The sequence below is a fragment of the Orcinus orca genome, chromosome 7, assembly GCF_937001465.1.
Source record: "Orcinus orca chromosome 7, mOrcOrc1.1, whole genome shotgun sequence".
Taxonomy (NCBI): domain Eukaryota; kingdom Metazoa; phylum Chordata; class Mammalia; order Artiodactyla; family Delphinidae; genus Orcinus; species Orcinus orca.
Genome location: NC_064565.1, coordinates 90,946,172 through 90,970,301, shown reverse-complemented (window position 1 = coordinate 90,970,301; position 24,130 = coordinate 90,946,172). Strand labels below are relative to the sequence as shown.

General features: G+C 40.8%; 2 protein-coding genes across 3 annotated transcripts in view; both read left to right on the top strand.

Annotated features, from left to right (window-relative positions):
- CMKLR2 (chemerin chemokine-like receptor 2) overlaps positions 1-24,130 on the top strand; it is an 82,911-nt gene that overhangs the window by 30,429 nt on the left and 28,352 nt on the right. The window contains exon 4 of one of the 2 annotated variants that reach the window (XM_033429272.2): positions 2,564-2,715. The gene's annotated coding sequence lies outside the window, so the exon portion shown is untranslated. Of the gene's footprint in view, positions 1-722; positions 2,716-24,130 lie in introns of those variants that run through there. The other variant, XM_049711925.1, reaches the window with a different exon arrangement.
- On the top strand, positions 21,046-23,900 carry LOC101269427 (DBIRD complex subunit ZNF326-like). Its single transcript, XM_049711939.1, has one exon. It carries the CDS (start codon positions 22,109-22,111, stop codon positions 22,319-22,321), a length of 213 nt encoding a protein of 70 aa, XP_049567896.1. The 5' UTR covers positions 21,046-22,108; the 3' UTR covers positions 22,322-23,900.

Here is a 24,130-nt window from a genome sequence, read left to right as displayed (position 1 = left end):
CCAAAACCATCTAAAGTAACCAAAACTTCCTGAAATTCTCCTCAAAAATGTCTTTTATGGATGAAATTGTGCTTTTGTGTGATTACAGAAGACAGCATATAACTCAGTAAATACTAATATAGCTGATGCCAAGGGGTGGGAACTGGTGACTGGATATCACCTCCAGCAGATGGTTTACTATGACCTCCTTCACCAACTCAGATAACACTGACAAAAGATACGCCTTGTTTATTAATAGTGATTATTTCTGTGGAATCAAGGGACTAGGGGCAAACGTGGGCGAGTGTACATCCTTATGGTGCCGAGGGATATTTGTAATTTGAAGAAGCATACCCACTCCCTCCCCCAGGGTTATTCTGCTCTGCTCCCACCCCACCCTCAGTGGAGATCGCTGCTTTCGATTTTCTAGACTTTGTCTTTTAGAGGAGGAAAAATAATTTTCCTTCTACCTTTCATTGTTCCTGGCTAAGTACCCCACTCCCACCCTGTAAAAAAGACAGAATAATAGAGGAAAAAACATTTTTTTTAATTAATTTATTTATTTCTGGCTGTGTTGGGTCTTCGTTGCTGCGCGGGGGCTTTCTCTAGTTGTGGCAAGCAAGGGCTACTCTTTGTTTTGTTGCACGGGCTTCTCATTGCGGTGGCTTCTCTTGTTGCGGAGCACGTGCTCTAGGCATGCGGGCTTCAGTAGCTGTGGCATGCAGCCCAGTAGTTGTGGCTTGCAGGCTCTAGAGCGCAGGCTCCGTAGTTGTGGTGCACGGGCTTAGTTGCTCTGCGGCATGTGGGATCTTCCCGAACCAGGGCTCGAACCCGTGTCCCCTGCATTGGCAGGCGGATTCTTAACCACTGCACCACCAGGGAAGCCCTAGAGGAAAAGTTTTTTAAATTATATACATACAGGAGCCCCACTTAAAAGGTGGCCAGAAGATTGAGGGTTATATTCCATCCTGAGCTAAGGAAAGGGATGGGGTCTGGGGCTTAAAGGTCCAGGAAGGCAATTCACCAGAAGGTGAAAAGAGGAAATGTTCGGTAAACAAAGGCGGCTGGGTCAAGCAGATAAGTCTCTCAGATGAAGAAGTATAATAGCTGTCTTCCTGATACAGATCCCTTTTCTCATGTAAATTTTCTTTACAAATGTAAAATTTCCCTTTACAAATGCGTAATTTCTATTCTGTTTTCAGAGCTTCTTCTATGCCTGCAGTTCATTAAAATAAACAGCTCAAAATAATTCTTATTCTCCGAAGAGGCATATTTCGCAGTGGCACATTCTGCTAAGCCCTCAGCATTCACAGCAGACAAATGCAAATTGTGTGTTCTTCTGGCTGCTCAGCTAACGTGTTCAATTAGCTTGCCTAACAACGTTTTATGACCCAATAATGTTCAGTTTCTCAAGCTGACCTTAGACGTTATGAAAATCACATTAGCTTTGCAGACGGACAAGTCAGCCGCATCAAGGCTGGCTTCCTGTCAGCCTCCACACATCTCACCCCGTGAGTTTCTGAATTCTGAGTCCTGCTTCAGGTATACAGACATGCCTTCATCTGCCAGGGCCACAGATAAGATGAGAGCTAAGAATCAGACCTTTAATTTCCTCAAAGCCTGGAAAATTCTCAACCCACCTAAGTAAAGAAATAAAAATTAAAATACATATTTAACTGGGATGAATTGGGTGATTGGGATTAACATATATACACTAATATGTATAAAATAGATAACTAATAAGAACCTGCTGTCTAAAAAAATTAAATTAAATTAAAAAAAAAAAACATACCTAACTAAGGTGTGATTCTGATTCTTCCCTATCAGAAATACACTGAAACCCAGGAAATAAAATCTCTCTCCTAATGAGCCCTGGTGCATTTGAAGAGCTCTCCTTTGACATTCTAAGGTTTTTTTCATCCCATTGTTGGAATTAAATTTTTTTAAATAAATTTATTTTATTTATTTATTTTTGGCTGCATTGGGTCTTCGTTGCTGCGCACGGGCTTTCTCTAGTTGCGGCGAGTGGGGGCTACCCTTCTTTGCGATGCGCGGGCTTCTCATTGCGGTGGTTTCTCTTGTTGTGGAGCACGGGCTTTAGGCATGCGGGCTTCAGTAGTTGTGGCACGTGGGCTCAATAGTTGTGGCTCGTGGGCTCTAGAGCGCAGGCTCAGTAGTTGTGGTGCACGGGCTTAGTTGCTCCACGGCATGTGGGATCTTCCCAGACCAGGGCTCGAACCTGTGTCCTCTGCATTGGCAGGCGGATTCTTAACCACTCTGCCACCAGGGAAGTCTGGAATGAAATTTAAATTGACTTTTCATAAGCAAAAGTCCACCCAAACAAAGGAGGGATTGGTGCCTCCCCCATCACTGGTTTTCAGCCTGCGGCACTGCAGCCAACAGTAATGATTTCTATTCAAAAAACAAACCTCAGTTACACACGTGTACACGCTGAGTAAAAGAATTTGTGCAGTGTGTTCATTGCTTACTTTTCTCCTGGAATACATGATGAATTTTTATGGAGGGTAGGATAGGAAGGGAAGAACCACATTCAAGTGAAACCCAACATCATTCTCCTCTACAGTGTCATTTCAAAAGCCAGATAAAAGCCAAACGAGGAGGCTGGGAGAAGAGTGTCCAACGTAGCTGTTCTGAAAACCACCCTCCATTTCATTCTGGAGCAGGGAGGTTACACCACACATCACAAAAGCTTCTCTCCTCGCAGAAAATTAACTGGTAAGTGCTTTCTTGTTTTCTTTGAACTGCCGCGTTTGGAACTGACCTGATGAGGATGCCTGCAGATGATTTATTTATAAAGCAGTATTTGGACTAACTACCAGCTGGCAAAAAAGGAAAAGGACTCCTGATAGTTTATGAAAAGCTCTCTGTGCAGATTCATATTTTTGGTCCTGTCAAAAGTGTTTAGGAAGAGTGTAACAGGGTTTACAACAGCTGTGATTAAATCTAAAACCCTGAGAGAACAGGAGGAGGTTGGTAGGGTAGGGGTTGGGAGGGCACAATGAACTTTCAGTCATTTCCTCAGATTTTACCTAGCAAATTACAACTCATAAATGTAGCCTTGACTCAGAAATGTCAAACATCATTAGTGGAAAGCCCACTGTAGTGAAATCTAGTAGGAGGAAATGGTACTCAAGATGAAAATTGACTTTGCCCTCCTTCAATTACAAGGCAGGAAAAAAGTTCTAAATTGAGTTGTAATGTGGCTTGGTTTTCTCCTGTCTTTTTAAAATGAACAGCTTGTGGCTCTTCAAAACAAACATTTCTTTGTTGTTGCTGCGGTTTTTTGAAATCTCCTAATCAATTACCTGTTAGAATAATTGGTATCTGGGCTCATCTAGTGAAGGACAAATGGCTAATTGAAGGCAAGTACTTGGAAGAAAAGGTTCAGCTAACTTGACTCTTCTTTTGGTAGTCAGATAACTGGGAGTACCAATTGTTTTTTGTCTGATGGTTTATCCTTCCCTCCAAATGAAAGCTAGTGAAAACCAAATGAAAATTTGATAACGGAACTTTCACCAGCAATTCTTCTCTTAAATTGGCCCTTCTCACTCAAAAAAAAACTCGTTCACCCAAGCTTCCACAAACTTGTTGCTAAATTAATCCACTAGTATGTTTTGTTTTGTTTCGTGAAAACTTCAAGGGACTGCTCTCCAATCTCAAATTACCTAGTTCAAATAATCCCTCTTTCTAAATAATTCTCATCATGTTTGCACTTCTTCCAAACACTAAATGATTTTTAAGTTTTTTCACGGCCTTTATGTATGATTTTACCCAAGACTTAAGTCCTTTAGTTTATAAAAGAAGGTCATACATTTTCTGTGTTACTTTACCACTGTCATCTCCCCGAGAGATAGCTATTTAACCCAACATTCCCCTTTCAAAGGCTACAGCAGTTGAAGCTAACTCATGGAAGTAATTTTAAAAGAAGAAAAAGTTTTATGCTAAAAGACTTTTTTCCAAATTGCTGATAATTTTAAAAAGTCAGAAGCTATCTAAATATCCAACAGATATGCAACAAATAGCTTTCTAGTGCAACCCAAATCTATGGTTGCACTAGAAAGCTAGTTAAGAAACATCTTGTATATTATCTCAATGGAAATATTTAGTAGTCATTAAGTTATAACTTGGAGGGATGTATAGCATCATGGAGGAGTACTCATAATACTGACAATAATTATAATTATGTAAAAAAGTAAATGGAGTTGAAAAAATTGAAGAAAAATATGCAAAATTGAAAATGGTTGTGTTAAGCTGATAGTGAACTGATGGTATATGAGGGAGGAAAAACTTTTACTCTGTCCTCTTAAGTTCTGGTTCTGAAGGCCTGTGAATTAAACTAACGAATGACAGATTAGCAAGAGATAACACAACAAAATTTAATCATGTATTTTTATTAACATACATAGGGGAGTTCACAGAAAATTGTGACTCAAAGGGAAGGCTAGAATTTGGAGCTTATATACCATCTTAAGGGGAAGGGGAGAGAGAGAAAGATACTTACAGGAAAACAAGTGACTTCTTAATAAGGGAAGGGGAGAGGGAGAAAGGGGACTTATGGGAAAACAAATGACTTCTTAGAAGTATAAATGGGCTTTAGGAGAATAGATAGACGATACGATAGTTTTTGTGAGACTTCTCATCTACGGCGATGAGTCAACCTTTCCTTGTTGCTCCTGGGGAGGGGATTTATGACAATTGAGTTCTTTTGGGACCTCAAATGCCTTCTGCTCAAAATAATTTTTATGCCACAGTAGCATATGCTGGACCCCTTCAGATGATACAGCTCTTCTTTTTTCCCCAAATTTTCTCTAATAGTCCATTACTTGTATAATTTTAAAACTTCAAAATTTTGAAAAGTCCCATCTACTTTTTTCTTCAGGTCTCAATTTTCATATAAACCACAAAAAGTTAAACCCTCAATCTGGTGGGGGGTCTTCAGTTCTAATTCACCTGGTTTCTTTGGTGGCATTAACTTTAGTAAAGGTTCCTGCCTCATAAAACTTCTTTTTTAAAAAGAAGATTTATTGAAGTATAGCTGTCTTACAATGTTGTGTTTAATTTCTTTTTTTTTCTTTTTTTTTTTTAAGTTCATTTATTTATTTATTTTTGGCTGCGTTGCTGCACGCGGGCTTTCTCTAGTTGTGGCGAGCAGGGGCTACTCTTTGTTGTGGTGCGTGGGCTTCTTATTGCAGTGGCTTCTCTTGTTGTGGAGCACGTGCTCTAGGTGTGCAGGCTTCAGTAGTTGCGGCATGCGGGCTCAGTAGTTGTGCCTTGAGGGCTCTAGAGCACAGGCTCAGTAGTCGGTGGTTCACAGGCTTAGCTGCTCCGTGGCATATGGAATCTTCCCAGACCAGGGATCGAACCCATGTCCCCTGCATTGGCAGGCGGATTCTCAACCACTGTACCACCAGGGAAGTCCCTTTGTGTTTAATTTCTACTGTACAGCAAAGTGACTCAGTTATACATGTATATATTCTTTTTCATATTCTTTTCCATTACGGTTTATCACAAGCTATTGAATATAGTTCCCTGTGCTCTACAGTAGGACCTTGTTGTTTATCCATCCTACATGTAATAGTTTGCATCTGCTAATCCCAAACTCCCAATCCATCCCTCCCCCACCCCCACTGCCTCATTAAACTTCTAATGAAAGTAGTAAAAGCCAAGACCACAATAAAAACTGATAGTATAAAAATTTTAAAGATAGAAAAACCAGAACTAGCTAAATGAAGGTTAGTAATGCAGCATTATCTTAAATTGGACAATTTCCAAACATGCCCCCAATCTGTGGCTCCACGATATCTTTATATTTGCTATTTTGCTTCCGTCTGTCACCCCAGAGCTTAATCCCAACTATGCCTCTAACTTGTTTCATGGCTTGAGGCAGAGCAAACTTCATGGGCCTCAGTTTCCTTTCCTCTTAAATAAACCTGACGGGCAAGTTTCCTTCCAGTACTCCAATCTCACCCCCTTCCCCTTTTTTCAACCTCTGCTTACTAAGTCATTGCTCAATGTGCTGTATATAATGGGTTCCTAGCACATACAGTGGGTACCTAATAAGTATTTGGTGAGACAAATCTTTTATTCAGATTCTATGTTTCCATATTCTTCAGTTGTCATAGTATGTTCTGATTATTCCAAGATACCCAAATAAGATGAAAAATGCTCTTCATTGTTAAAGAAACTGGTGTCAGTAGGAACAAAGTAAATATAAGTCAGGCACAAACTTTTTGCTAGAAATTATTTGCAAGTCCTTCCTTCAGCCTAATGAATATAATGGGCAAGATGATTCATTAGAAGGTAGAAGGGCAGGGGTTAAATAGACCCTGGCTTTGCCTCTGGAAGAGCTTCTCTCTGTGTGAAGCATACTGACCCAGGCGAGAGCCAACCATCCAACCTTAGTCTCATTGGCCCCTTGTTCAGCAAACACATCAACCAGCCCACGTGAACTCGAGTGTGTGAAACACTGCATACAGCGAGTCTTTGCAGGATGAGTACAAATAAAGAATTTGCTTGTGATAAAGGAATTTATCACATCAAATAAAGAAGGTATGTTAGGGCTTTCTGAATGATTTAAATTTTGTTTTGTTTTGTTTTGGAAGTTTGCTATTTTCCATTTTGGGGGTGGTGAAGGAGGTTGTTTGTTTATCATTAACTAAGAGAAACCATCTGACATATCACATTCAGTCAAGCAAATATTGAACCATCAGCTGATTTGCTAGGAGAGGACACAAGGATTTTAATGGAAAGTTCTTGCCCTCAGTAAGCTTAGAGTTGTGCTGCCTGGGAGACATAATTAAGTTATTAAACTAAAAAGTTTTAAAACTGGGCTTCCCTGGTGGCGCAGTGGTTGAGAGTCCGCCTGCCAATGCAGGGCACACGGGTTCGTGCCCCGGTCCGGGAAGATCCCACGTGCCGCAGAGCGGCTGGGCCCGTGAGCCATGGCCGCTGAGCCTGCGCGTCCGGAGCCCGTACTCCGCAATGGGAGAGGCCACAGCAGTGAGCGGCCCGCGTACCGCAAAAAAAAAAAAAAAAAAAAAAAAAAACCTATGTAATACTTACAGGATATAGAGTTTAGAAAAGGGAGGGATGGAGGTGGATGCGAGTATGCAAGTTAACAGTTTATGCAAGAGGTGACACAGTGAGAGAGGTGGGTACTGGTGTCCCATCATTAGTCAAAGTGAGATGACAAGATTTGGACTTGACTGAGCAACTGATGGAGTGTACCCACCAGAAGTCCTTCTTGGCCTGAGGAAGCTTGTGGAAGAACTTGCTGGAGGGGGATCCCAGAACAGCCTATGACCTCTGAGAGGAGAGGGGGTGTAAGAGCAGCATGCAATTAAAAATGCAGAGTTGGGCTTCCCTGGTGGCGCAGTGGTTGAGAGTCCGCCTGCCGATGCAGGGGACGCGGGTTCGTGCCCCGGTCCGGGAGGATCCCACGTGCCGCAGAGTGGCTGGGCCCGTGAGCCATGGCCGCTGAGCCTGCGCGTCCGGAGCCTGTGCTGCGCGACGGGAGAGGCCACAGCAGTGAGAGGCCCTTGTACCGCAAAAAAAAAAAAAAAAAAATGCGGAGTTGTTTCCACTAAAACATCAGGGCACAAGCAGGCCTATTTTGGGTCTCCTCTAACAAAAAAAAAGATCTATATAATGGAAGCGAATTGAGCCCACTGCCCTCACTTCACCCCAGTCTCTAGCCAGCTTTGACAAGGCGGGTAGCCAGCACTCTGGCAGCTCACCTGATGGAGTCGTGGTACCCAAGAGGAGCAAACGTGTCTACAGACACATGTAATGCATCTTCTGGAGGCCCTGGAAATACTTTCCAGTGAACTCTTCTCAAGTATGATCTCTTTATTGGGCAAACATAGTGGATATTACATCAGCCAATGGGGACACCTTAATGAATCCTGAATTAAAATTCTAAATACTACCCCATTTGTGCCCACTGTCAACAGGGGAAATTTTCAGGTTACAATAAAAATATACTTACATAGCACTTTACAGTTTTCACTGTGTTATTTCTGTTCTCTAGGAAATCCATGCCTAATTGAATTCTGCATTGAAGTTTCTCATTATGTCCTGAAAACCTGTAATACCAGTGTTGCTGATATACATACAGTATTTCAGAATTTAACCAAGCCAGATAATATAGGTGCAACTCAAAGCCAGGCTAACCCAACTAGGACCAAGAAATTCTCAAGTGGACTTTGCTTGGGGTGTATTTTTTATTTTTTTAATTGTATTTTTTAATTTAAAAATTATTTATTTATTTGGCTGTGCCAGGTCTTTAGTTGCGGCACACGGGATCTTTGTTGAGGCATGAGGGCTCTAGTTCCCTGACCAGGATTGAACCTGGGCCCCCCTCACTGGGGGCCCCTGCATTGGGAGCTCGGAGTCTTTTTTTATTTATTTATTTTTGGCTGCACTGGGTCTTCGTTGCTGCGCGCAGGCTTTCTCTAGTTGCGGCAAGCCGGGGCTACTCTTCGTTGTGGTGTGCAGGCTTCTCATTGTGGTGGCTTCTCTTGTTGCGGAGCACGGGCTCTAGGTGTGCAGGCTTCAGTAGTTGTGGCACACGGGCTCACTAGTTGTGGCTCGCAGGCTCTAGAGCGCAGGCTCCGTAGTTGTGGTGCACGGGCTTAGTTGCTTCGCGGCATGTGGGATCTTCGCAGACCAGGGCTCGAACCAGTGTCCCCTGCATTGGCAGGTGGATTCTTAACCACTGCGCCGCCAGGGAAGTCCCAGGGTGTAGCTTTTAAATTGAATACTGAAGTAGAGTAGAAAAAGAATTCAGGCCCACCAGGGGGTTAGATGGACTAAGTTAGAACACCAAAAACATGAGACCTTGTTGGTACTGCTGACAAAAATGCAATCACTAGATGGCAAAGTTCAAAGCATGGTGAAACCAAGAAAGTAATTTATTTCATAAAATTTAGCATATGAAGAATTCAGTAAGGAGAGGTCATAGTCTTCGCTCAGGAATCATGCAGAAGCAAAGGTTACGCTGTGTGCTTTGAAAGCCCTCAAGGGTTACTCTCTGAAGTTCTAATTTTGTGTTTCTTTTTATGCAAGAAACAAAAAAGTTATTTAAGAACAGTCCATGGTCAACCAGCCAGTCACTTAGTATAATAACCAAATCAGTTGGGTATTGTAGGGGTAGAAAACTTTTCCCTTCTTCCCTTCTAAGTTCTTTGGCTGGTGTAATAATTAAATTAGCATCAAACTGATTAACAGGAGAAAAATTTAATGTCATGTGTACAGGAGTCCATATAATAAGAGATTCAAAGAAGTAACCAAGGCAGGCAGATTTGATACCTTTTAGACAAAGAAACAATAAATTTGTGAAGAATTGACAGTACAAAGAAGTTTGGGTTTGGGGTAGTAAATTAGTGAAGAAGTAACAAGTTTTGTTTATACAGCCTTCTTGGCCCTAAATTCCCTATTTCTGGTGATAAGGATATCTTCTACCCTCCTGATACTGGGAGGGTACCTTTCACATAGGAAATTTATTTTCTGCTTTCAGGAGGACAAAGGAGGGTCAGAGTGTCCTTCTTGTACCAGCTGTTTCTCAAGTAATTTTAATTCAAAATATTAACATGCCAAAGTGGCATATTTGGGGGTGACATATTCTGCTCCCTTTCAGTATAGTTCCTCCATTATAAATGCTTTACACAATCGTGTATAACAGACCCCAGCATTCAACAAAAAGTGATCATTATACACAGACATAATAATTATAGAAGTGTTCGAGGAACACTAGGGGGTGCATCAGGGCTTGGGATAAAGGCAGAGTTAATACTAAAAAGGGAGAACTTCATGAAGAAGGACTTCTGCAAGGAGGTATGCAACCTGGCAGCTTAGAAAAGAGAGAATCAAAGCCAAGTGTAATAATATGTGCTGGGTTAATTTTCATTAGGACCTAAGGGCATGAAAAATAATTTGTATATGAAATTAGATCATTAGACCTAGAAGAAAGTGCTTATAGATATGACACCCTTAATTTTTCATAAAACTTTCTCTTTGGCAGTTTATAATGATAAACCTCTGTTTCAGTGGAAAACATCTGGTAATGGAGCATTCTGCTTAATTATGTAGTTAAGAGTTGACATAGGTTTTTTTTTTTGATGAAATTATACCATATAAAAGTGCTGTTATTTGACCTTGACAATGTCGTATGCTTCAACATAAAATATGGATTACTAATTTAACAAAAACAGTAAGATATATTCATATATTATTTGTTTTATTACATAAGTATTTGTTTGATTTGTGTATTTTATTTATGCCCATTATATAGTTAACTATGTTTAACACTAAAACTATACTAAACATACTATAGTTTTGAGGATGAGAAAGTACTTCCTGGGGCTTCCCTGGTGGCGCAGTGGTTGAGAGTCCGCCTGCTGATGCAGGGGACACGGGTTTGTGACCCGGTCCGGGAGGATCCCACATGCCATGGAGCGGCTGGGCCTGTGAGCCATGACCACTGAGTCTGCGCGTCTGGAGCCTGTGCTCCGCAACGGGAGAGGCCACAACAGTGAGAGGCCTGCGTACCACAAAAAAAAAAAAAAAGAAAGAAAGTACTTCCTCTTTTATTCACTAAACTTTTATTGAGCACCTATTATGTTTCCTGCACTCTGTTCTGTACTTGAGATACAAGGATGAGTAAAACTTAGACCTTGGCCTTAAGGCTCTCACGTTAAGCAAGGGAGATGAACACCTTAACAGATGATTACTACAGAGACGTTGTGTACAAGGATTAAGAAGGAAGTCCCTGAAGTCAGACAGACCCAGAAGTCTTGCCTGGGCTTCACCACTTTTGCTAATTGCCCAGCCTCTCTTAGCCTTATAGAAATAATAATAGTACCTCACAGGGTTGTTGTGAAAATGAAATGTGAAAATGCATGTAAAGTTGCTTAGCATTGTAGCGTACTTAACAAGTACTCAGGAGGTGTTACCGTATTACTGTAATGTGTTAAAAGGTATTATATACTTAGGTGTGCTTGGTATTTGCTTCCTCATTTTGCATGTATTAGGTAAACTGGTCTTAATTATAAGTAATACATTATTAGACAACTGGTTTATAGTGAAGTAATTTGCTCCTGATAATAGTTTAGAGAAAAACCTCATCATCTTTCCCTGTAAGTGGGACCTGTTGTCATTTAAAAGTCCTGGTCTAATTAAGTGGCCAGACAGATTTAATACATCTCTAAGGAGTGAGATGCAACATTCTTTTAACACCTTTAATAAGACGAGGAACTGAGAACAAGACCTAATGGATTTGATGGTAATTAAGAGCTTAAATTTCCTTCTCAAACTCACCTTTGCCTTCTCAGACAAATATAAATAAATGTTAGTTGCTGAGATGCCCGTGAGCATGAATGCCTTTTATCAAAACCCACTGAATAGCTGTTCTTCTAGTCAATAAATATTATTGAGCTCTATTCTCTGCCTGGCACTGTGCTAGGTTCTGGGAGTATAAGGTAAGCAAAACTACATGCTGGTGGAGGAGAGACATTCATCAGATAAGCATTCAAATATATAACTAAAAATTCTGTGTGAAGAGTGTAGAGCAGGGACCCTGAAATAAGTTGGGGGATAGGCTTGTAGAGATCAGGCAAGAATTCATTAGGAAAGTAATATCTAAAAACACAGCTTACCCTTTAGGAGAAATGGTGGTTTTCTCCTTAATACCAAACCATCAGCAAGTTCAGGAAATAAGAGCTTAGTCAAATCAATCGTTTGGTTACTTTACGGGAAATACTAAGTGTAAACAAATTGTTTATTCTATTACCCAACTGTATAGATAATACTAAACATGACTTTTCTGTTTGATTGTCATTCTGCCCCATATGGGCTTTCATTTCATTAACTCTATCCAAAATAAAACCATTCACCTCTGGGGTGATTTTATCATTATCAACACACTCACACACACAATGTATTTAATTCAGTTCTTTACATGCACCAACCAAGATGATGGAAAAACTTAGAAGATAGTAAAATGACTAAATTCTTCCTTCCTTGTCTGGGAGAGATGCCTTGCTCTGGAATGATATTTCATGTATAAGCATAGCGTTTCTCCTTGGTTTGCTTTTTGGTTTTTGAGAGATTGAATAAGGAAGGGGGAACTTCAGCATACACCTAAAACTGTTTATCTCTTAAGAGGAATTATAATATACCAAACACAATATAAAAGTGGTATTCTCAGATTTCCTCAGAAATGTATTCTATCCCCCAGAACACGGGCAGGCGTGGAGATGACTGTGGAGAGTGTCTCTTCATTTTAATGTTTTATTAGATTATTTACAAGAATATTCACTCATTTTATTTCAGTCTTAATTAAACAAAAGCTTGATTTGTTAAAAACTACATCTATTTTCAAGCCACGTCAAATGCAATCTGCTCAAATTCACTGAGTGCACTTCAATAATTTTCTTGAAAATGACCATTTCAGGACTTCCCTGGTGGCACAGTGTTTAAGAATCCACCTGCCAATGCAGGGGACATAGGTTTGAGCCCTAGTCCAGGAAGATCCCACATGCCACAGAGCAACTAAGCCCATGTGCCACAACTACTGAGCCTGCGCTCTAGAGCCCATGAGCCACAACTACTGAAGCACATGTGCCACAACTACTGAAGCCCACGTGCCTAGAGCCCGTGCTCCACAACAAGAGAAGCCACTGCAATGAGAAGCCTGTGCACCACAACAAAGAGTAGGCCCCACTCGCTGCAACTAAAGAAAGCCCGCGCGCAGCAATGAATACCCAAAGCAGCCAAAAATAAATAAGTAAATTTTTTTTAAAAGGCCATTTCTTCCTTTTTGCACTTTCTCAAGCTCAGTAAACAACTCATTCATCAAACTGAAGAGAATGCCCAAACAGAATTTCTTTGGGAAAGCTCGTTTTTTGTTTTTTGTGTTATTTTTTTTTTTCTGAGCCAGACAATTGCTGTATTTTCTAGCCAGTTGGATTACAGCAAGTCAGTGAGATTACAGCAAGAAGCTCAGCTACTTCGTTTCCATCTTCATCACAAGAAATGAACTCATCTACATGAATCATTTGATGTAAAATAAAATAAACTCCTTTAAGTAAAACATTATCACAGGGTCAAAATGTCCCCCTTTGGAAAGGAAGGAATGAGCATAATGTAGCTTTACTGTAAGAGTAGGAAACCATTATTTTGTTGCTCAGAGTGGTATCTTTCAGCTAATGTTTTCTTTTAGGATGAAACGTAAGTCCAAAATGATATCTAAACTAATTACAAATAATATCATCAAACGAGCTCTCTGATTAGAACCAGTGATCATTAAACTAGCTGCAAGCCCAAGAATTCCCTACTTTTCAACAAAGCGATATGTTAGTTATGTGAATTATTTCATAATACACCCTAAAAAGGATTAATAAAGTGAGATACAACACAATTCCTGAGCTCTTACTAGGAGCCAGGCACTGTGCTAGGCACTTATATACATTATCTTGTTTAATTCTTACAACAGCCTTACAATGGTTTACTGATGGTGTTTCTCCCCAGATCACAGATGAAGAAATTGAAATTGCTTGTAATCAAAAAATATGGTACATGTGACCACTGTCATTGATTTGCTAATGTAGGGGAGGAAAAAAATATCATTTCTTCCTCTTCTAAAGTCTCAGCTGGGGCACTTATAACAAAAGACAGGTTAACAGGGGGAAGGCATACACATTTTTAAATAAAAGTTTTACATGACATAGGAGCTTTCATAAGAAAATGAAGACCCGAGGAAATAGTTTAACCTGAGTATTTTTTTTTTTTTGCGGTTCGCGGCCCTCTCACTGCCGTGGCCTCTCCCGTCGTGGAGCACAGGCTCCGGACGCGCAGGCCCAGCGGCCGTGGCTCACGGGCCCAGCCGCTCCGTGGCATGTGGGATCCCCCCGGACCGGGGCACGAACCCGCGTCCCCTGCATCGGCAGGCGGACTCAACCACTGTGCCACCAGGGAAGCCCAAACCTGAGTATTTTTATGTGTACTAGGTTGCATGAAAAGTGGTCATCGAGAAATGTGATAGGACCAAAGGGGTATGTGCTAAGGGTGGTAAATTGGGGGAAACTTAGCAAGGCCTGTTCATTCAGATTCCTCTCAGCATCCCTCCTTCTTTGGAGATAAAGATGCTCCTTTCCTAAGGGTGTGGAGAGGGCACCTCTCACATGAGGATCTCACGTCCTGACTCAGGGGAAGGTCAGAAATCCTTCCTGTACCTGTTGTTTCTCATATTTCTTCAGTTTAAACTATTCCAGGGCTTCCCTGGTGGCACAGTGGTTAAGAATCCGTCTGCCAATACAGGGGACACAAGTTCGAGCCCTGGTCCTGGAAGATCCCACATGCCTCGGTGCAACTAAGCCCGTGCGCCACAATTACTGAGCCCATGAGCCACACTACTGAAGCCCACACACCTAGAGCCCGTGCTCTGCAACAAGAGAAGTCACCACAATGAGAGGCCCGTGCACGCAAAGAAGAGTAGCCCCCGCTCGCCGCAACTAGAGAAAAACCCGTGCGCAGCAACGAAAACCCAGTGCAGGCAAAAATAAATAAAATAAAATAAATATTAAAAAAAAAAAACGATTCCATATGCCAAGGTGTCATATTTGGGGCTAGCATGTCTTGAACCTCATCAGTATCTATGTTGGACTGAGGGGAAAAATGTGAAGTAGTACCTACAAATAAGAAAATAGGAAATTGGGCTTCCCTGGTGGCATAGTGGTTGGGAGTCTGCCTGCTGATGCAGGGGGCACGGGTTCGTGCCCTGGTCTGGGGGGATCCCACATGCCCCGGAGCGGCTGGGCCCGTGGGCCATGGCCGCTGAGCCTATGCGTCCGGAGCCAAGGCCCGCGTACCGCAGAAAAAAAAAAAAAAAAGAAAATAGGAAATAGAAGTACACTAGAAACAGAGGGAAAATAGGAAATAGGAGACTGGAAACTGAGAAGAAGGTTATAGTCATAACAGATGACTGTGTCCGACACTGAGCTTCACTCCATTGCCTCATTTCCTCCTCACAGCTGCCCGATAAAGTAGATATTATTGTCCCTGTTATCATTTTTACAGATGGAAAAACTGATGGTTAGAGCTTTTGACTGACTTCCCAAGGCCACACAGGTAGGTGGTAAGTGGCACTGCAGTTAGAAGCCGAGGCCTGTCTGACCCCAGGGCTCTCATTCTTAACCACCATAAAATACTGCCCAGAAAGGATGGTAATTGTTTCTGGATTACGTCGAAGCACGTGGTCAGGAGGGACTGGTAGGGAAGAGGAAATTTTAACCAAGGGGACAGAAGAGAAAGAAGACGGATCGGGAGGACTGGAGAAGGGAATGTAGAAATAAAAGTCCACTCTGCATAAACACCCTGATGGGTTTAGTTATCCCAAGGGAGAGCTGAGGCAAGGGCAGGAGCTGATCAGATAGTACTGGGACTTCTCTTCATCCCTCTTCGGTGAGGCAGACAGTGTATCCATCCTCAGGCCGAGGAAGGCATTCTGTGTTCTCCAGCTGCAGCGCTGATCAGGCAAAGTGCCATGTCTAGCCAATTATTTTGGAGTTTGGTGTGGCTAGAACACTGGCTTGACTCCCTTCCTCTGAGTAGCAGCTGAAGGGATTAAGAGGCCTCAGTCTGACTGCAAAAAAAGTAAAAGAGAGAGAGAGAGAAAAGGAAAGCTGCACATATTTGAATGCTGTGCTAATATCCTGGCTGTGTCAAACAAGTGTATTAATCTTCCAGCAGTCATATCAAGGGCCTGGCTTTAACATATGGCCTTAAAGAGAGCAGATAGGAATGAAGGATGCAGGGAAAAGAGGCTGGGATCCCTAAAGAAAGAATTTGCCTCAGCAATACAAATGTGGGGGGGCAGGTATCAGAATTCTCTCTCCTTCAGCCCTTCCCTGCTTGCCTGTTATTGCACTTAAACCAAGCCCCCCAGCCCTACCCCACCCCTTTCCCCTAAATGAGTGCTTCCCCCTGTCCCGATGCTCAGTTCCATCATCATCCTAGGAGTGGAAGGTAAATTTAGGTTTTGGAAATTGAGTGGGCCAGAAAAAAACTTCATGTACACTTTTTAAAAAACCACCTCTCCCTACTCATTTGTCCTCCTAAGGTCAGACTAATACTTTTAGACTGAAGGCCTATTAAAAGAACATTTTTTAAAAAACAGGTAAATCATGACTCACAAATATAAAGTTAACCTGTTTCAAAGGTTTTATTTAACTCTATTAATGATAGAATCAGTTAAGATGTTACAATGGGGGGCTTCCCTGGTGGCGCAGTGGTTGAGAGTCCGCCTGCCGATGCAGGGGACGCGGGTTCGTGCCCTGGTCCGGGAGGATCCCGTGTGCCGCGGAGCGGCTGGGCCCGTGAGCCATGGCCGCTGAGCCTGCGTGTCCTGTGCTCCGCAACGGGAGGGGCCACAGCAGTGAGAGGCCCGTGTAACCACCAAAAAAAAAAAAAAAAGAAAGAAGATGTTACAATGGGTAAAAAGAATTCACAGTCTCACAAATGTGTAGACCATCAGGAATGTTGAAATGGATTTATAAACAGTTACAAAACTGGCAGAACTGGTCGGTATTTACAGGGCAATAACTGATTGCGTTCCATTAGACACAATTCATTTGTATTTCTCTGGAGGAGACTATTGCACGATTGCAAAATAGACGAAGACAATGACAAGCAGAGAGAACCTGAAATAAAACCCAGCCATAAACCATATTTTTCAGGATGCCTAAATATCATAAGTCATGTCTGACAGCGTACCTCTCTGTATTAAGACCACTGTACTGATTTTACTTCCAGTGTTCCACCTCAATGTGTCAAGACATGGAGGAGTGTGGTCCTTTTTAAGCAGTATGATAAGACATCACTGTGAAAACATTTCAGATAATTTGCTGATCTGTTCGTTTAAAAGATAAATTATTCAATGCAAAATAATTATAAATTTAAACAAATTATTTTGAATAAAAGTTGCCTAGGGAGAAAACAGCTTTCTAGATTTGCAAATGAGAAGGTGGGCTCTGGATGGGAGGATAAAGATGAAAAATTGCAGGCTCTTGGTGATACTTTGCTCTACTTTCTCTGATTCTGAGCTGGAAGTAGAAACAGTAAGGATAGTAAAGCAGAATATAAAGGGTGCCCTGAAACAACAGCAGTGTGTGCCTCGGAGGGACACTTTAGCCCCAGTTAGCCACAAGCACCGTCAGCCCCAGTGGTTTGTCAGGAGGTCATGATCACGGGAAGGCTCTTGTTTCATGGTTAACACTTCTACCCAGACCCATGTGGGGAAACATCCAAAGAGGACAAAACTGATGCCTCCAGCTGCTGTGCCCTATTTCCACATTGGCTTAGTTTCCTCTTGGTTCCTGCTCCAGTCCTAATTTCTGCATTCTGATTCCTGGCTACTCTGTCTCCTGCAGCTTTAGTCATTTCCAGTCTCACTGAGTGAGTACTGACAATTTGCTAATAAATGGGCTATATTCTCTGACGTGCGGCTTCATAGAGCCTCCTGACTTCAATCCTCCACATGTAGTGGAGCATTGGTTCTCCTGTTTCAAGTCAGCTCAATCCTGTGTGGTGGGTCCTCTCCTCCTAAGCCCTTAGCTACCATTGCACCTCTTTCCTCAAGGTCACCCTGCACCTGAGCACCCTAATGGGTTTGCATTCAAAAGACTCTCTGCTGCTTCCCCCAGGAACCCAGAAGCACTACTTCAAGCTACTTCCCGGCTCAGCTTCACCCTGATTAACTACTTGTTTGCTGAAATAATTACAAAATTCTGATTCTCCCAACTTGTAGTAAGAAGGAGAAAGTAAGCAAAAACAGTAAAACCAAATTTAATTTTGGCCATAATGATAGGAGTTGATTTGGTAGGTAAAAGTTGATTTGATAGGAGTTTGGTAGGTAAAATTATCCATCTATACCAAAATCATAGTTATTTTAGATCTTCCTCACTTGTTCCTTTAACAGGTATTTACAGAGCATATTCCATGTTCTAGGAATTTATCTAGCAACTAAGGACATAGTAGAGAATAAAAAAAGACAAAGTTTTGGTACTGAGTTTATACTGTATATCTAACAGGGTTTCTTAGAGTGAGGAGGTAAATAGTTAATGATTTACAGAGTTCTACTTTATAGAGGGGGAAATTTTAAGAGTCTAATTGGTATGCTAATCTGTGTTCTCTAAGTTAATCACAAATAGAGTGACCAAAAGCTCGTGGCAGCAACCTGAAATAAAGGCATAATCTTTTTTTTCTTTTATTTATTTATTTATTTATTTTATTTTTGGCTGTGTTGGTTCTTCGTTGTTGCCCACGGGCTTTCTCTAGTTGCGGCGAGCGGGGGGCTACTCTTTGTTGAGGTGCACGGACTTCTCATTGTGGTGGCTTCTCTTGTTGCAGAGCACGGGCTCTAGGCGCTTGGGCTTCAGTAGTTGCAGAGCGCAGGCTCAGTAGTTGTGGTGCACAGGCTTAGTTGCTCCGCGGCATGTGGGATCTTCCCGGACAAGGGCTTGAACCCGTGTCCCCTGCATTGGCAGGCGGATTCTTAACCACACGACCAGGGAAGCCCTAAAGGCATAATCTTGCAAGCCTTAAAGAGGTAAGCCACAGCAAACATCCTGGCCTGTATTTTCTTTCCAAATTTTCATTATGAAAAATTTTTAACATTCAGAGAAGTTCAAAGAATAGGACAGAGAACAACTATATACTTATAACATAAATCAGTTGTTAACATTTTGCTACAGCTGGTTGATCTGTTATTATTTATATTTATATATACATATATACGTACATATATTTAATTTTTTATTTGAAAATAATTTCAGGCCTACAGAAAAGTTGCAAGAAAAGTAAGAAGAATCCTTTCACACCCCCTTTACCTAGCTTCACCAACTTTTAAACTCTTGCCCCATTTGCTTTTTTTTTTGGCCAACCTATGATTGAACCTGGGCCCTGGGCAGTGAGAGTGCAGAGTCCTAACCACTGGACCACCAGGGAATTCCCTGCCCCATTTTCTTTTACTATATTCTATGTATATGTGTATGTACGTTTTCTGAACCGTTCAAGAGGAAGTTGCATACAATGTGCCCCCTTTCCCCTATATTTTTCAGTGTCTATTTCCTAAGAACAAGGACATTTTCCTACATAACCACTGTATATTTACCAATTACAGGAAATTTAAAATTGATGCTGTACTTTTTCTTAATTGAAGTATAGTTGATTTACAAGGTTGTGTTCATTTCTGCTGTAGAGCAAAGTGATTCAGTTATACATATATACACATTTTTAAAAAAATATTTATTTGGTTGTGCTGGGTCTTAGTTGAGGCAGGCAGGCTCCTTAGTTGTGGCATGTGAACTCTTATTTGCGGCATATACGTGGGATCTAGTTCCCTGGCCAGGGATCAAACCCAGGCCCCCTGCATTGGGAGCATAGAGTCTTAACCACTGTGCCACCAGGGGAGTCCCTATACATTCTTTTTTTAAATATTCTTTTCCATTATAGTTTATCACAGGATATTGAATATAGTTCCCTGTGCTATACAGTAGGAACTTGCTAGTTTGTCAATTGATCCAGCAGTGTTCTTTTTGGTCTTTTATTTTCCTCTAGTACAGGATGCAGTCCAACATCACATATCTCATTTAGTTGTCATGCGTTTCTCTAGTCTCTTTTATTTTATTTTATAAATTTATTTATTTTACTTATTTATTTTTGGCTGCATTGGGTCTTCATTGCTGCGCGCGGGCTTTCTCTAGTTGGCGCGAGCGGGGGCTGCTTCTTCGATGTGGTGCGCGGGCTTCTCATTGCGGTGGCTTCTCGTCGCAGAGCACAGGATCTAGGCTCATGGGCTTCAGTAGTTGTGGTTCGAGGGCTCTAGAGCACAGGCTCAGTAGTTGTTGGTGCACGGACTTAGTTGCTCCGCAGCATGTGGGATGCTCCCGGACTAGGGATCGCACCCCTGTCCCCCCGACCGGGGACAGGCGGATTCCTAACCATTGTGCCACCAGGGAAGCCCTCTAGCCTCTTTTAATTCAGAACATTTCCACAGCTTTTCTTTGTTTTTGATGACACTGCTATTTTTTAAGAAAACAGAACTTTAAAAAAAAATGTTCATCATTTAGAGGTTGTCTGATATCCATCTTGTGTCGCAGATTCAGTTCTCCTAGAAGAAGACTTTGAGACAGAATTTAAGGGTCAGATATTTACTAGGTTGTGCCCTTAGGATCGATACCTGCATGTGGAATGGGGCGGGGCATTGGGGGAACAACACAACCGGGCAGAGGGAGACGTTGAGCTGTAAGGTAGGACTGACAGACAGAGCCAACTCCAAATGGACCTGTGAAGCTAAAATGGACCCATCAGGATTATCCCCCATTGGTCCAAAGTGACCAGGCCTTTCTACTTCCACCTCAATCATCGCTGACAGTTGGCTATCCTAGAAGGGCATGACCTTGGGCAAAGGGGCTCTGTGTAGTAGCAGCAGTCTCTGAAGGGCTATTAGTTGTATGTGGCCTCTTGACAGCTCTCCCAGGAGTTAGTTTGTCCTTGTAGGGGGATCTGGACAATGCATTTCCACTTACCACATTTCATGATTGAAATCAGATTTTACATGCCCAGCTAGACAACTACTATGTGTGTGTACATATATATATATATATTTCTTTTCTTGTCTTTTGATTTACAATGTTGATTTACAATGCTGTGTTAATTTCTGCTGTACAGCAAAGTGACTCAATTATACATATATATACATTCTTTTTTTTACATTATTTTCCATTTTGGTTTATCCCAGGACTATATATATATATATATATATATATATATATATATATATCTTTCTGAATCTTTTGAAAGTTAAGTTGTAGACTTCAGCCCTAAAAACTTCAGCATGCACCTATAATAAAGAAGATTCTCCTACAAAACAATATCATTAACATACCTAAGAAAATGAAAAGATATCTTAATGATATTCAATTCATATTCAAATTCTCCTTATTATCCTCAAAATATGTTTTAGAGTGTTTTAAAATCAGTATCTACTCAATAGTCATGTTAAATTCCTTTTTTTTTTTTTTTTTTGGTCTTTTCTCTTTTAAACTGGAACAATCCCTCTGTTTTTCCATATCAAAGACTTTCTAAGGAGACTGGGTGTGATGTCTTGAAGAACCTTCCTATTTTTCAGAGTGTTTTTTGTTTGTTTTTTTTTCAAATTTGAAAGACATAATGTCACAAGAACTGAGGAAAATACCATTTGCTTTTTCTTAGATGATTTTAAGTATTAATACAGATGAAAGAATTTTTAAAGATGTGGACTATCTTTGTTAGAATAATAATTAAAGGTCTGCTTTTATATCCATTATTAATTAAGGAGAGTCAAAGAGAAGTAAAGAGATACAACGTTTTGTTTTTTTTTTATAAAACGGTTTTTATACCGTTTTCATTACATTTTTATAAAACTGAGTTGTCATTATTTGTGCACGTATGTGTTTGTGTGGGAAAACATAGCCAGATTCTACTTAACGTCCACATCTTCTCTAACAAAATAAAGCAAAATGAAAAGCCACTTAGTTGTTTTTGTAATGTGTTAGTGAGAACAGGAAATGAAAGAATCATATTATCCCATCATATTATGTTATATCATAATCATATTATATTGTTAGTCCTTTAAATGTAGCACTCTCATTATAAGCAGCTCTAATCCTCTTAATATATTATGACTCATTCATTATAACAAATTAAGAAAGACATGAGACACAAGAATCTTTTCAGATGATTTCCAAACAGGCTTCTTTACCTAATATCCTTCAATTGAGTTAGTTATGAGTTTTCTGATGGAAAATAAGCCTATTTCTGCTAGGTGTTTGTCAAAATACTTGCAAAATTTGTCAGTGGCCACCACCTTGACAACTGACAAGAATATCTTCCTGTCTCCTCCCTCCTTTCTCCTTTCTTCTTTTTTTTAATGGAAAGAATTTACTGTTAAAACTATATTATAGGCTCTTGGTCGCGTTGACTGGCTGTGTGTAACCGCGGGTCACGGGCGCTCGCCTCCCACCACAGCTCAGCCCAGCGCCGCTGAGGCCGTCGGCCCCGAGCCTCCGCCATGGACTTCGAGGATGATTACACACACTTTGCTTGCAGAAGTACTTATCAGAGCTTTAATGGAATGGATCATGATTATGGCCCCGGATCTTATGGAGGGATGGATCGTGACTATGGCCATGGATCCTGTGGGGGTCAAAGATCCATGGACTCCTACCTAAACCAGTCATATGGCATGGACAGTCACAGTGGTGGTGGTGGGGGTAGCAGGTAAATTGCTTCATCACTTGGCCAAATAATTAGATGACTGTAAGATTCTGGATATTCTGATTTCCTATTCCTTAGGCATGTGACGCTACTTGAACTTTGCTATTTTAGAATCACCTTAAACGTTGAAAGGTGTTAGTGGTTCTAAAAATTATCTCAGCATCACTGGCAGACATTAGGAAAATCTCAGGAAAACCTTTATCATTTCATTATAATAGAGTAAGATTTTCTGTCTTTAGCAGTGAGCATTTTTTTTCCTTCTTTACCTTTAACTGCTTATCAATCAGAATGTCCTGAACAAATGATATAAAAATGTTATTGGAAATATTATTTGTGAAGCTTTTTGTTATGAATCTCCAAAAATCTTTACTACTGTGGGGTACTCTATAAAGCAGCAAAGCAGTCTTTGACTAGAATGGGTTTAACTGAACCAGTCTAGCAACATTCAATTTCTAAGAAACATTTAAAATAGTTATTCTTTTAATTTTAAAGTAAGTTACAAGAGCATATTGTAATAATAAAAGTGTTCTTTAGGGCTTCCCTGGTGGTGCAGTGGTTGAGAGTCCGCCTGCCAATGCAGGGGACGCGGGTTCGTGCCCCGGTCCGGGAAGATCCCACATGCCGCGGAGCGGCTAGGCACGTGAGCCATGGCCGCTGAGCCTGAGCGTCCGGAGCCTGTGCTCCACAACGGGAGAGGCCACAACAGTGAGAGGCCCGCATACCGCAAAAAAACAAACAAAAAACAACAACAACAACAAAAAAGTGTTCTTTAAATCATGTCTAGATTATTTATTGGCAGGTACTGCTTATACCAGAAACACTTGTGCTCTAGACTAGGAACATTATATTAAAGCCATGAGTATGATACCTTTGCTTATTTTAATGCAGTAGAATTTAGATTGTACTTATGTTTCACTGTCAATGCTGTGTAAAGCTTAAACCTAGTTGAACTCCTACAGGCTTTAGGGTTGACCACATTTCAGGTCAAGGGGGGTCTACAGTTTGAGGCACAAAGATTCCTACTAGATATAAGTAAAACTAGTTAGGAAACATTTGAAAGTATTGTCCTTCTTCATAAATTGAAGGATCTGGATTCCTTAAGGATGGACCGAAATGATGCTTACTTTTCTTTTTTCTGCTTCAAGTGTGCCATTATGGTTTATAGTAGAGAAAACTCAAGAAGATAGATACAACAATTTTGTTTACGTGATAGATGTTTTGAAAAATGTAGTTGAAAAGAGGAATAATTTTTACATGGTTACTAGGATTCAGAAGTAAATAGTACCTTCTATTTAGTGATCTGTAAATAATTGAGGTAATGTAACACATTTAAATGTTTTACCATATCTCTTCCTGCCCTATTACATTGTAAATGTAACGTGCGTAAACTATGTAGATGTTATCATTTATCTCGTGTAATTGTGGGCCTTTATAAAACGATGTTGTAAGTTAAAAAAAAAAAATCTATATTATAGGACTTATTTTTTACCCGAACTAAGATATATATATCCCATAAAAACTAAAGGAAGTGGGAAATCTTCAATATAAAAAGTATACAATTTTATGTGGGATAAATATAAATCCAAATATCTAATGTTATGAATAGGATAAGATATAATAGAGAACAGGTCAATTTTGCCTATTTTGAGCCAATCCATTTTGGCTCAGCACTATTCCTTGAGTGTCCGTTATGTTTAAGTCCCTGTACCGGACCCTTTGATGAGTCACAAATTTAACTGATTAATTCATTTATTTATTCATTCACTTTTATAGTCTCTAGGGCTAAATCAAGCTTAAGAAGGAGAAGGAAATGGTG